Below are 14,640 nucleotides of genomic sequence, written 5' to 3' on the forward strand. Positions count from 1 at the left end.
AGGCAAGTAAGGAGTTGTAATCTGGTAACAAAAAGTTTTCCCCCCCTGTAATATGATGAGTAGCTACTTGTAATTTGGCAAGTAGACAATTTATAAAGGACAAGAGGTCAACTTATACATGTAGCTACTTGTAATATGGTGGTAATATGGTGTGAATTTTTTTTTTGGCTAGGCTATGTGTGAATTTTTGGCAATCAGGTAACCTGACAACTACCTTTAGCAAACCTGACAATTAAGCAATACTAAATGTGGAAACTACGCTGCCTAAAATGATAACTAAGTACTCAGAAACCTGGTGATTAAGCACAGTTAATCTGATGAGTAGGCACAGTTAATATGGCAACTAGCGCGTAACCCAGCAACTAATTACAATCGGAGAACCAAGTAATAACAGCATGCATTTTGCATCAGGCAAGTAAGCAGTTTTATACAGGACAAGAGGTCAAGTCATCCATGTAGCTAGAGCTAGGCGATGTGTGTATATTGCCCAGGCTACTATTATGGTAGGAATTATGGTAGCAGCAAAAACACTACAAAAAACACAACTAATTTGGAAACTACAGGGAGGGAGGGGACAAACCTGTGTCATGAGCAGTCACAAAGTTAGAATCCATCTATATATGAGTGATGCCCCCTTGTTTGTTTTCTTTTTTGTGAAGATCTTGCTCTTCCTGCATGTTTTTGTGTCACATGGAGACATATTTTATCAGTGTGTTTTTTCTGACTTCTTTGTTTCTGTAATGGGTGATTTGAGATCAGAAGATGAAGATCCAGAGTGAGAAAGAGAGGTGGATATCTGAAGGGGCCAAGAAAAAGAGAGAGGGTTTGCCTTTTTGAGTTGGAGAAAACAAGAGATCTGAGGGAAAACAACAGATCTGAGGGTGCTGTTTTTGTAGTCCTTTTAGATTCATATTTGTGGGAAACTCCAGAATTTAGATGAAGCAGTTGCATACCTGTAATTTTTTACTGCCTTGGATCACTTGGACAACTCCTGAAATTGTCTCTTTTCTTGATGCTTTTTTTCTGTTGGTATTTTGTTTCTTGCTGGTATGTTCATGCCAGTGGGCTTTTGTGAAGGGAGGAAGAAGACGGGGGGGAGAGATCACGGTGGGGGTGGGGGGTAGGGGATATGAGATGGGTTTGGGATTGGTGGTGGGGGAGAGGTAGATATTTATGATGCTGGCGGGGCTTCAGGCAGAAAAAAGAGGGAAAGGGTGGGGCTGCGGGCAGGTGTGGGTTGTTTTGGTTGCCAGGCTGGCAACCTGGCCGCCGCACGGGAAGACCCGTGTGCGGCGCCGCTCGGTAGTGGGCTCCTACAAAGAATCAGCTAACATAAGCTGTGAAACAAAGTCCCATTACCAGTGCAACCAACTTGGTCGGACACAAACAAAAACGGTTCTAGCATATATATAATAAGCTAACACATGTATCGACAACACTGTGAGTGATTAGGGCTAGCTTTCCTGAGCAAAATCTCCCAGATTCCTAATATCAGCCACTCAATTTCTGTCAACGGATGGGATAACTTAGATCGGTCCTCAGTGGTACCTTAACTCGAGCTACATGGTAAAATGATGCGCATTTATAACACTGGATGAAAAGGAAACAAAAGGGTGAATTCCTCTTGCTGCTCAAATTCCCTACCGTGCCAAGGATTTGGCTATTGTATACATGAATAGGTGCCCTCTGCCCGCCCTAGTCGTTTTATGTGCTGACAGCAACAGTGGGTCGGACAATCTATATGAATGCCTCTCGCTGTTCTGTAGGCAGCTTCAGCTCAGGCTCGAATTCTCCTAGCGGGGCAAAGTAAGAATCTACCATGTCCTCAGAAACAAACTCGAGTGCAGGAGGATCCCACTGCAAGAAGAAGAACAATCTAAAAGGACCGCACTGAGAAAAGAAAGCAATTGTGCAACCAGCAAAATAAAATACCTTTGGGGTCAAATCCTTGTCAACCAGCCGCGCTCTCACACCCTGCACAGCAAAACAAGCCCATCGTTACTTGACATTTTGCATCATGGCCACTAAGTCACTGTTTCTGCCACGAACAGATAATACATACCTCACAAAAATCATGATACAATGGCTTTGAAATGCCATTGACAGACATGCGGTATTCACGCACAAGGCATTCATCAAGTGTCTGATATCTACCTTCACGTATCTACAAGATGGCCACACACAAACTCAGCAACCAGCATAAACACAACTAAACAAAGTTATTTCAGCTTTCTACATACCGATCGTAGTGATACTTTCAAAGCAAGTGGGGAGGCCTCTTTCAATCTTTTCAGTGCCAACGTACACCATTCTTCATTCAACTGAGCTGCTTCACTTTCCTGATTACAAGAGAAGAGGTCCTTAAGCCATCTTAACCATAAGCATTGTAAAGAAAAGAAAAAATATGTCAATAGAATGAAAACCTTGAATTCCAGGAAACACAGAGTTAGAGTGGCTGACTCATACAGTAAAATTATCAAAGAGGAAAGTGCATTTCATGGACATATGCTTGCATCAATAGAAATGAGGCAATAAGCATGTCACTGAAGTAAAATGTTGAACCATCACTCACCAATGCATCGACGATCTCTTCCACTGTCTCATGGCTGAAACATTTATCTATGACCGCCAGCCTAAAGTAACACAAAGGGCACAACTGAGCAGAGCGTCCCACAAAATAATACATGAAGAGAGAATTTGCAGAAATCTAAGGAAAACGTTAAATCCATCTGAACCACATACAAAAAAATGCATCCATTTAGATCATTTATTATTACCACCACTCCTAACTATTATTGGTTTTGGTGTCATTACTAAATATAAATATGTTTACCATTTTGAGGTAACTTCATCTCATCCATATAACTTGTAGTCCATATCACATATAAGTAATGGTCTTTAAGATGTGAAGTTGACCGTTAATTTCTACTGTCATGCATGTATAAAAAACAAATAAACTTACAAGATTCTAAAAATACTTTCAAAAACAAATCTATACATATGATTTTCAAAATTCTTAATGCAAATGTTTAAAATGATGCTCATAGAAAATTAGAAATACGGCTGAATATGTGGCCAAAATGTCACTTATATGTAATATAGAGGGAGTACCTTCACTTCACACTAAATCAATGCGGTGGATATCCATATAATAATAAATAAGGTTTTGATCTTTTGGAAGGAACAAATTGGGTTACGGAAGTAATTTTCAAAAAAAAATCTAAACCGTATGGGCTATTCAAGAAGGGAACGGGAGGAATTGAGTTCAGTAAGACAATGGTTTGTTGAAACTCAGACTAAAAGATAAATAACAGAAGGTAGCAATCAGTTTTCATAACTTAAATCACGTTCATTCGAACTTCCCTCCCTCCTATGCCGCCTGCATCTTTCCTGAGTAGGCCTATTCCACACCGGGATTGCCGATTCCTCGTTGGAGGACTATTGCTCACCAGAGAAGGCTGATTTCTCACGAGAGAAGACCATTTCTCACCGGAGTACCTCATCTGCCACCTAATGCTTCGCCTAGGCCAAAGCAAGGAGTTTTGGCATCCCTCAGCGCTCAAAAGCGTTAAAGCTTACATTTAAAATGCTTTAATATATGATTTGTGAACCAAGCCAGGAACTGGGCCTAGCTCACTTGGTTGGGTGAGTGCATGTACAACCCCACCAACTGGGTTCAAGTCCTTGTGGACTCAAATTCAGGTTCCTATTTGTAATGTGGGGGTTTCCTCGCAGTTTTCCTTCGCAAACATTATGAACTAAGCAAGCTAGAGGACGAATTCATAGGTTGCGCTACTAATAGAAATCATAAGGCTGAAGTGATCAATGGCATGGTAAAATATTTATCCTATCAAATTTTTAGTCTAGAATTATGTTCGCTAGTATGGTCATTCCATGGCTTACCTATGTACAATGCTTGTCTTATCTGGATAAACAAGGTCTCCATATTGTGCAAGGGAACTATCAATAACTGATGGATCATCAGTAACCAATTTTGCAAGTCGTTCATCAACCAGATCCAGGTGCTATCACAAGAAAAGAAACTTGTAAGGTTGGTCAATTAATTTGCTAACAGAGTAGAACTACAAAACAAGAAATTAAAAATATATGGTTAGTCAGCAGGATCTTACATCACTCATTGAATAGTGTGTGGCAAGGCCAAGTGCAAGCATATCAACCCCATTGAGTTTTTCACCAGTCAAGGCCAGGTATTCCCCTGAAAATGGATAATTAAAAGGATTGTATGTTTGTATATTACATTAAAATATACCAGGAACACAAACTGGGGACAACATGAAACTAGTACAAAGTGTAGGGAGCTAATAAGAACATTGAACAACTAACCAACATGACCAGTTAGGTGTGACAAATAAAAGGAGGCAGCAGCATCCGGATGAAAGCCAATATGTACTTCTGGAGTGGCAAACACCTGAAAATAGTAGTTGTGCACAGATTTATAGTTGTCCTTGTCCATACCCAACTTTGCAATTTCATAAACGCATAGTTAAAATAAAGTGTCTAGACAGAATATTACTGCACTATGATTACCAGCTCCTTAAGAGCAACTTAAAAGAATCAAATCAAGCAAAACAACTGACATACTGTTCTATCAGTGGCAACGCGAAATGTTCCAGGAATGGAAACACCTCCTCCACCACCCATAGTAACACCGTCAAGAATGGCAACCTTGCAATATAAATGTGATATCAGCTGTTTATCCAAAAAATATCTAGACAAAATGTACAGTTTTAAAAATGAGTCCGTGTACTTACATGTGGTTTTAAGTATGTGCCTAGAACATAGATGAAACTGTACAAAGTCCTGAAAAAATCTTTAGACTCGTCCAGCTTGCCTGATTCAACATAAGACAAGGTTAACATTAAAGGAAATATGCGGCATATGACTAAAACAGGTTATCACTGCATACAAATTTCCACTGGAAATATATGAAGTCAGGAATTTATTATATGTATTCTATTTGTGCAATAAAAAAACTGCTGTTTTTTAGATAAACTTTCAGAAGGGAATGAAGAATGCATGAAAAAATTAGGAGTTCCGCCATCATAACCACTTTTACTTTTCCAATGTAAATGTACTAGAAACTTTAATAAGTTGGTCAGTGTTCCCTGTATAATGGAAGCAATTACCATATTTAACAAATAAATATAATAATATGATGCACAGCATCTTCCCACTTACCTTCATTGATAAGTTGGCGCAATCCAACAACATCCCCACCAGCACAGAATGCTCGGCCGCTGCCCTTCATGCAATACACACCTCAGTTTAGATTCGTCTAGTTCCATTAGCATCATGCAAATGATGAAGCGCTATACCTTCATCATGACGAAACCAATGTCAGGGCTGTCCTCCCATGATTCGTAGAACTTGTTGAGCCTAGCTCCCTATCAAGACAGCAATTCGACTAAAAGTCAGAACCATGCACCAAGAACATACAAGTCAGAAATAAATGATACATGCAGTCAACATAAATACACATGGATTAAAAAAGTAACAGGAATCTGCAGGGTTATTAAAGCACCAGATCAAGCGGTTGAAGCGGTATGTATGGAAATGCAGAAATTACACCGAGCATGACACTTGTACAACCAAATAAGCAAACCATACACTCAGTGGCGGCGTCAAGCCCCAGGCAGCCCATGCAGCCGCCTGAGGCGCGGCTGAGAAATCCTTCATGTACTGTAGGATACAGTAGCATAAGGCCGACCTGGGGCATTGGCAGATCCTGCCTCCGCCATTGCATACACCCATAATCAGGTAAGCGTCTCACGAAATAGGTCCTGAATATGCATCTGAGGGGAATTATATGCACTACTACATTGATGACGTCCCACAGACATCCAATCAGATACCACAAAGCAAATCATCACAAGGGCATGATCTGACAGTCAATGTACGATTGTACTTTAACATTTCAAATAATCCAATTACAAACTTGATGAAGCAACAGTTGTGCAAGGCCACTAAGGCATTTCATCGAATGCCTCGCCTACAGATTGACTGGGATGCTCCAACACATCATCAACCACACAAACGTTTGCCATAGAACACACAGGCATTCCATCGACACCCACACACGATTGATCCAAAGGCGCAGAAACTATTTTACGAAGCAAATGAAGGGACACGTACCATAGTGGTGGTGAGGGCGTTGAGATGGCCGGGGCGGTTGAGCACGGAGGCGCGGGCACTGGCCTTGCCTTCCACCAGCACCTGGAAGCACGCGCCAAACGCGATACAATGTCAGCGACGGAATATCTCGCCTCCGATCACGGAGGCAGGGAGAGGCCGCCAAACGAGCAGTCAACCGGCGCGCAGTTACCTCGTCGCTGTCGTGGGCGGCAGGAGTAGCGGGTGACGGGCGGAGGGAAGAGAGATACCTACCGCCGACGACGCCGCGGCGGAGGGCCTCCCCGGCGCGGCGAGCGGCAGCGGCGGCGGCGAGGCTGGGCATGGTGGAGCGTATAGGGTTTTGGAGGCGGAGAAGAATGGGGAAAGGAAGTGAGCACCTATGTGACCTGTGAGAGATGCCGAAATGGAACCAAACCATAGCGTGGGTTGGGCTGCAGGGGCTTCTGGGCTTTATGCAGGGGACTCTGGGCTTTCCTGATGGCCTGTCTGTTCCAGTCCAATAGCCTTTGTTTTCCTCCTCACAGAACGTTCTCCTCAACTAGTTTCAAATTTCAAAACAAAACAAAAAACCTCATCAAGAAAACAAAAACGTTCTCTCTAAAGTCTCCGTTGTTCCAAAGGGATTTCCGTTTCAAAAAAATAGATTTCATAAGATTATTTAGGATTCCCTAGAAAAAAATAGGATCTAAATCTTTTATAAAAAAATATGCTTATCTTTTGGTTTGTACTGATTGAAATCCATAGAATTAATTTACACTCGATTTTGGAAGAAATTTTCCATCCAGTTACCTCTTGCTTGAAATTATTTATTTTTACAGTATCCTCTTCCATATAAATACATGCTGTTTTATAATCTATATCTATACCTATTAATATAAATTGTTATTTATTTTCTTTTTAAGATTTTTTACTAAGGTGGTACTAATTTTTCGAGCACGCTCATCCAAAATAACAATGACTTTGTTTTTGTTTTGGGACTCCTGAAAAAACTAATCGGTGTTGTTATTGGTCCACGTTCATGTTATGGGGCTCGAATAAAAAATGTTCTACTCCCGTTTTATTTGTGCAAATCCACGCATGCGAGGAAGCAGAAAAAATATTGGTCCAAATCCACGTATGTGAGGAAGCAGCAAAAAAATATTAGTCCAAATCAACGCATATGAGGTAGCAGCAAAAAAACATTTGCTAGCATGAGATTCAAAACTTTAGACCTCCCCTCCTCACACTACAATTGTAGCCAGTTGGACTAGATCTCCAGTTGTCCTCGAAAACCGGGTTAACTATTTGATACATTTACTTATTGGCCGAGTTGTTTACAATTTTCTTTGCGTGTCCCCTGCTGGGCCAAGTTGGGCCTGGTCCAAAGCCTACAGCAAAAAGAGCTCGCTTTTTTTTGATATAAAACAAATTCGCTAACTAATTAAATAGTCCCACCTCATTCTTTTGCACCCAATTTGTTCAGTTTATATACTACGTGAGTGCGAGAATTAACGAGCAACCTTGGCAATCAGCTAATGGAGAGAGAGAGAGACCTACTTAAATCGGTGGCTAATTGGTCGGCCTCCCATGTGATAGGAAAATTGTTGGCTAATCGAGGGAATATATTGAGGCACTCTTAGGCCCAGTTCTTTTCACTCGGGATTCTATAGAATATGTTTGTTGATAGGATAGGGGGTACACTTCTAATTCTAAACGTTTTCTTTTGAGGGACTCTTCATAATCTTGAGATTCGGGGAAAAACCAGGTATTTGAAGATTATAAGATTGCACTATGATTCTAGAGAATCCGGTCGAGATTTTGGAAGCCTGGTCGAGTTCTTTTGGCTCAAGATTCTCGAGACTGAAATTCTCCATAATCTGATAAAAAGAATTGGGCCTTGAATCTGTGGCCAATTGAGAGAATATTGGTGGTGGCTACCGAAGCTTGGGGTGGATTAGTGGTACTTGTTGCTTGCATACTAAATTGTAAAAGAGAAAGCACTATGAGAATCATAAGCAAGCAAACATGCATATGATTCTTTAGAGCTTGTTAGGTTGTTCAATTGGTTCATTAAGTGCATGAGCGTGATATTAGGATTCCTCTGATTTTAAAAATAATAATCAAGAAAGTTAGATATTTTTATGCAAAACATGCACAATGAATTGAAAGACAACGGAAAGTGTAAAAAAGATGTGATATTTGTGGAACATTTTGACGGTATGGGGGAACTGCGGTTCGAGATGGACAAGAGAAAAAGGGACCCATCATAGCTTTGTTCACACTCAAGTTCATGGCAAATGACATTTTCAACATAGCAAACCAAAGTGCTGTGACCAGAACATCGTGCATCCATCTCAAAACACACATTAGCATTAACTATGACGAGTCTTTCACTAAGAAGGGAAAGTTTGATTCTCACGGATACTTTTTCTTCCATTACATGCATGGGCATTTGTGCAATCAAACTATAAGGTAGATTACGAACATAATTTATCTACATCACATTAATATGGGCATATAAATCACAAGTTAATGTATTATAATATTTTTATCCAATTACAACGGGCATTGCCCTAGTTCTATATAAGAGGATATAACACTCTTAAATCTTAATCCTAGCATTTTTATATTGCTTCGTTTACAGGATTCATTGCTGGCTCAACATTCATTGCTGGCTCTTTGATCCAAAAAATACTTGGTAGGGTTTTGGGAGCTTTTGAATTCTTATAATGTTTCTACATTCCTTGTGTCACTTACAGGATTGAAAATCTTTAGGAATTTTTAATTATGATTCATTTGCACTTTGCAGAAAAAAATCCACCACTTTTCTTTTTAAGGATTAAAAAAATTCCACCACTTGTAGAGTTTATTTATTTTCATGTGCTATCAAACACCCTTTTGTCGGAATTCCTAGTTAAGATGGAATCCTAGCCTGTGGTTAGAATTCAGGAGACATGACCCTTCAATCATGTTTGGGGATCCTAGATTCAAAAAGATCTTCGAAATTTACTTATTTGCAAATTATTTCATAGTCTGATTGGGTTAGCAGGAGTTAGCCAGGTCTTGGCATTGTGTTTGGCCTCCGCAACCACAGCAAAAAGAGCATGCATAAGATTTTTGTTTATGCTGCAACAGGCCAATTTCAGTGCTAAATATCCTTCCAGGCGCAATAAATCTGTGAAAAAATAAACAAACATAGATGGCCGTTCCATGAACCGAGGAAATGTATACCAACAGGAAAAATTTCAGCTTATATTGATATATACTAAAAGAACCTTTTTAACAATAAAAGAATGAAACTGACAAGTCTCATTAATAAAAGACAAAAGGTGCTGCCAAAAAAAAGTGGCAGCCACATTTACAAAATGCCAAATCAAAAAAGCTTTGGCCTGACTCTCTTATATCAGCCAACTTATTTGGTTAGCTTGTATATATAATTGGGGGCTTCTCCAGGTCAGCAAAACCGTTGTTCTTCTTCCCTCCTGCTCAGCTGGAACCCTCCTTCCATGCTGCCAGTGTCTTCAGGAATTCCATAACCTAAACAACATTTCATTCTCAGATTATGACTACATAGTTGCCTTATTATGATGAATGCATTGTCGGAAATTTGTAGAAAGACAACGAAGCAGCAGCATTGTCTTTTTTCTTTTCTATAGAGGATAAAGAAATATATGTACCTCAGATGGATCCCTCAGGGAGTAGAAGGCATCACTGTCCTTGGGCACAGATGAAACCAGAATTCCAAAGCCATGGTTGTTTGCCTTCAGAACCTAAATGCGCCAAGAAGACACCTTTATACACCTCACAACGTTGAAAGAATGCATGTTAAGCAAGCAAACCAGAGGCGTGACTTACCTTGAATGCATCTTCGTCAGTCTTGTCATCCCCAACATAGATGGGAAGAACACCGTCACTCTCGCTTAGTCCAAGTGATTCAAGCAAAAATTCCACAGCTTTCCCCTTGTTCCAGTCAATGACAGGGCGAACTTCAAGAACCTTCAATTAAGAACGCAGCTGACTAAAACAATGCTATGATTAACAAATAATTTGATACAAAGCCTGGTGATTGTGCATAATATTCACCTTCCTCCCATGGGTAAGCCTAAGACAAGGGTAGTCCTTCAGAACAGCAGTTACACGCTGATGAACTGTTTCGTAGTCCTACGAAGCAATAAACAGAGAAGATAAGTGCCCAGTCAACATTTTAAAAAGAGAATTTGTTTCTGATATGAAACTGAAAGGAACTCTTAGTTGTAGAATTACATGTGGTGCAACGTTCCGGTAATGCACAGACACGCAGAACTTGTTATCTTCCATCCTTGCACCATCGATGTCCTTTATACTCTCGCTAAGATTTTCAAACACCTGGCAAGCCACCAAGGTGAGTAACCTGAACTATATGTTCTAACATGGCACCGTAACCTTTAGAGTTTAGACATCGATACATACCTCAGCTATCATAGGTAAAAACTCACTTGCAGGTTGGAAGAGATTGACCTCTTTACCCTGCGAGTGAAAAGAAGTGAACAATCAAAATTGCGAAACAGAAGAAAAGATCGTGTTGGAACAAAATCAAGAAAGTTGCTTCACCTCTGAATCAGTGGACCTAACACATTCCACATGGTGGCCATTGGACTCAGACTTCCTAATAGGCCCCATGATGTCCATTCCATGGCTTCCAGCATAGTACAGTTCAGTTAGTTTCACAAAGTCAAATACCTAAAGGGACAGAAAACGTCAGGTAGAAAAAATATAGAGTAAAAAAGGAGGCAAAATGATATAACAACATACCTTGTCACGAGATCTTCCGCTAATGATTGCAGTCGGGAAAAGTGATGCGACATGCCTCACAGCAGCACGCATCTGTGAAAACAGATCTTTAGAAAGCTGAATGGAGAATTCACCGATATACACATATGTGGAGATGACAGTTCAAATTGTATGTGAAGCAAGGGTTTAAAAATAAACCTCATCAGACATTACTGCATTTGCAGGATTGTCCACAATAGGCGAAAGAGTTCCATCGTAATCAAGAAACAATGCCAATCTTTTACCGCGGGCAAGCTCAGTAATTGCCTCAAAGGAGCCTAAAGCAGAAGGATAATTCACCTACAAAACGAAAAGATGGAAATCATTTAATGGTGCGTGGATTCCCTTTTAACTCTACCATATGCTATAGAATCAAGTACATACCATCCAATTACGATATCGCAAATCAAGATCATCAGCTTGAACATCATGGGGCAAGAAGTCCTTGCTTTGCCTCTTACGAGGAGGTGATGAGGCAAGCATCAGATCAAGCCATCCGGCAGCACGAACCTCTTCAATCTTGCTGGGAAGAGGTTTCTTCTTTGGGGTGTTCAGGTAAAGCCCAGAAGATGGGAAGCTAGTAGGTGTTGTGTACGTCATAGGCAAGGCTAGTGAAGGGAGAGGATCAACAAAAACAGGAGAGTTGTGGCTTGTCTTCAAGTCCATCAACAGAACAAGACTTCCCCTCAGTCTTGTTGTCAAACTACGAACTACGAACAGCAAAAGTAGAGTGTGCCGGACTGAAGAATGAAACAGAGAACACTCAACCAACCCTCTTAATGAAAAATGAGTGTCTTTTTGTCACTACAAACGTGCATGAAACGCACCCAACTCAGCAAGCGAGAAGACCCTGCATTCTGTGTCAATGAACAAATTTAGCAGAGGGGGGGGGGGGGGGGGGGGGGAGTAGACATCTGAAATGACAAAGAGAATATCCGGACCCATACCGGTTGATATCGTCTAAGAGGAAGGCTCGTGTATCTGACTGGTCCGCTCCAAGAACAATAATTGAGTAGAGTCACAACCAACACTGCATTAAGAAGAAAGACGACCACTTAGTTATTTAATGGAACATCAAAACTAAAGCAAGAACAGCTGACAACACTGCTCCGGTTGCTTAAAAGAATAGCTAGTACTATATTTGTCTTGCAAGTTAAAATAGGAAACAGAGCAGTACAACTTTTTGTCTGGGCGACAAGGAGAAATGAGAAGGCACGAAGGTGTGATTCCATTTATGTACCACCAAACATTAGTTGGAAAATGACATATCATCCATCCATCACTTTTTTAACCGAACATCCATCCATCATTAGCAGCTCAAAATGAAAACATGGAACAAAATGACACGCTACATAAAGTAGGAACTGACTAATCCAAGTTGAAACCCAGAAACCTGTGTAAAGCCTAACAAAATAGTACAATTGACGAGCAGATGTTTGAAGAAGAAGAAAAAGAAAGGAAAAAACAACTGTTAAGACGCAAATCGAGAATGCATACATGGACATGGACAAGTACAAGGCACGTGCACATGGCCCATTACTGGTGCTACTAATGGTGTCAACAAGCAGAACGTAAACTATAACCCAATAATGGATCAGCTGAGCTGCCGCTGTGATGGATGGAACCAACTGAGGGATTGGACAGGGATAGCGCGGTGCAGCAATCAACCAACCCCAAGCAATCAATCTGGCTTCACATCATAATGGAGCCCGGGGCGATGCAACATGCCCCGCGCAACGGCGGCAGTGAAAGCCACAGCCCCCATCAACCCCAACCAACCAGGACAGTTGCGCGCGACGACAAGCCCAAGCCAGCGAGTGTACTGCCTTGAATTATTATTTTCCAAGACAATCAGTCTCCCCTTGCAAGTTGCAATGCATCCAAAAAGGATTGGGGAAAAGGGCAAAAAGAAGGTACGGGCATGGGACCCTCGCGAAGAATCCCACACGGCCAACCACCGCCACCGCCTCGATCCATCTACGGCCACGACTATGCCGTTACCGGTTACCCTTCCCCTTCCCCTTCCCGCAGATCAATCAATAGCCAACCAAAAACACCCATCTTTCGGGGGGCTTCGATACAGTTCCACGTATGGAACAGGACGGAGACGGTTTTTACCGCCGTCCGCTCCCCGCCCGGCGGCCGGTCCCGGCAGGCGCGCGGAGGGGAAACAACCGGAAACCAATTCCGCGCGAGATCTACTGGACGAACACGGCAACGGGGTCGCAACCAATTAAAACGAAACTGACGGCGCCGATCGATACAGGGATGAGGAGTCATACCGGGCGGAGGGACCTTCTCCGGGACGCGTCCAATGCCGGCGCGGGCGAGGCACCAGAAGGGGAGGGCGTCAACGGCGAGCCTGGAGGAGGAGGATGGGGGTTGGGGGAGGGGGGTTGTGGTTCGGGGGCCGGAAAGAGAGGAGACCGGGGCGGGGCGGAGGAGGCCGCGTATTAATAGGCGGCGACTCTCCCCTCCTTCTCTAGCTTTCTCTCTCTACCCCTTCCCCTCTCTCTCTCTCTCTCTAGGATCCTGGGAAAAGTAGTTACCCGCTGTTTCCGTCGAGGGCGTTACGTCTCGCTTTCGCACCTCACGGGTGTCGCGGTGCGACCGGGGGAGGCGGTGGGGCCGGGTTCCCTAGCTGACGTGTCTTGATCGAGCACCGGCCACGTGGAGAAATGGACGGAGATGGGGAGTCGTGGGGAAGGGGGCGAGTGGTTGGGCTTGGGGAGGGGTCCACACGTGCGCCGGTTAAATTAAAAAAGGGGAGTGGCTGGTGGGCCCGGGATCTACGGGCGATTGGTGGGGAGAGGCCGTGGAATCCGAACCGACCGCCTTGGGCGCACCGACACGTGGTGCCGCGTGGGCAGCGGGCGCCTACTGGATCCACACGTGGAAAGGCGCTGGCTACCGGTGGCGCCACCACGTGACATTTCCTTCAACTTTTTTCCCAAGTTTTCTACCACGCAGCCTGTCTTTTCTTGCGGTGAAATTTGTTTCGATTGTGTTCGTGAAGTTTGTGCGTCGTCGTATAGTTCGTGTAGGTCAAAGTAACAGAAACTGGTACACAAGTTGCCAACCGGTAATAATACAAAAACGAAAAGGAATGTTTTTTTTCTTGCGTACGTACGCATGCTGTCTTTTCTTGTGGTGGGTACTATCAGCTAGGCCGATGTGCATTGGCTGCCCTTTCGAGTGGGCCGCAACTGCCGGACCAAACCGGAGCTGGCAACGACGTGGAAACGCACAACGGGGAGGCACGCAAACAGTGTAACCGGGAAAGCTCACAGCTGGCTGGCAGCGATGGCGCAGCCCACGCAAGCATGCCGTGGCAATGCTCCGGATCCAAGCGTCCCACATTTTTTTTGTCCGCCCCTTAAGGACATCTTGAAAGTGGACTCTCTAACCCCTAGTATCCATTTGGATCGTATTGTTCGAACCACGAAAGTCATGTAACATGTTTCTATATAGATCCGTACATCAGTTCATATATAATTTCTCACTGCAAACCGAAAACAAACATGGGGGTTTTGCGGAAGTCGGGACTGCTACATCGACCGATTCGGACCGTCTTGACCCATCAAAAACCCCTTCTCCCTCATCCACGTGCTTCCTGCTCGACGTGAGTTGCCCGCATTTATCCCATTGTAGAGCGTCCCCTCGCATAAAAGAGGGGACGCGGCCTTTCACTAGCACCGG

At 42.9% G+C, this 14,640-nt stretch overlaps 2 protein-coding genes across 3 annotated transcripts; both read right to left on the reverse strand.

Moving 5' to 3' along the window:
* Positions 1–1,383: 1,383 nt before the first annotated feature.
* Positions 1,384–6,528, reverse strand: LOC123438385 (3-hydroxyisobutyryl-CoA hydrolase-like protein 2, mitochondrial). The gene is made up of 14 exons (XM_045115773.1): positions 6,344–6,528; positions 6,154–6,234; positions 5,337–5,405; positions 5,200–5,263; positions 4,773–4,852; positions 4,603–4,686; positions 4,345–4,429; positions 4,131–4,216; positions 3,904–4,025; positions 2,573–2,633; positions 2,241–2,339; positions 2,063–2,164; positions 1,933–1,974; positions 1,384–1,857 (listed from the first exon to the last, which is right to left on the reverse strand). The coding sequence occupies exons 1-14, from the start codon at positions 6,473–6,475 to the stop codon at positions 1,738–1,740; spliced, it is 1,227 nt and encodes a 408-aa protein (XP_044971708.1). The 5' UTR covers positions 6,476–6,528; the 3' UTR covers positions 1,384–1,737.
* Positions 6,529–9,368: 2,840 nt separating this feature from the next.
* Positions 9,369–13,451, reverse strand: LOC123438401 (probable trehalose-phosphate phosphatase 2). 2 transcript variants are annotated; one of them, XM_045115776.1, is made up of 12 exons: positions 13,224–13,451; positions 11,889–11,971; positions 11,326–11,798; positions 11,101–11,241; positions 10,924–10,995; positions 10,723–10,851; positions 10,582–10,638; positions 10,396–10,497; positions 10,216–10,293; positions 9,988–10,128; positions 9,810–9,902; positions 9,369–9,669 (listed from the first exon to the last, which is right to left on the reverse strand). In XM_045115776.1, exons 3-12 carry the CDS (start codon positions 11,605–11,607, stop codon positions 9,619–9,621), a joined length of 1,146 nt encoding a protein of 381 aa, XP_044971711.1. In that variant the 5' UTR covers positions 11,608–11,798; positions 11,889–11,971; positions 13,224–13,451; the 3' UTR covers positions 9,369–9,618. The 2 variants fall into 2 exon arrangements, with proteins under 2 accessions (XP_044971711.1, XP_044971709.1); XM_045115774.1 differs by having other exon boundaries at positions 11,326–11,791; positions 13,224–13,357.
* Positions 13,452–14,640: the final 1,189 nt, after the last annotated feature.

Source organism: Hordeum vulgare, chromosome 1H (genome assembly GCF_904849725.1).
Source record: "Hordeum vulgare subsp. vulgare chromosome 1H, MorexV3_pseudomolecules_assembly, whole genome shotgun sequence".
Lineage (NCBI taxonomy): Eukaryota > Viridiplantae > Streptophyta > Magnoliopsida > Poales > Poaceae > Hordeum > Hordeum vulgare.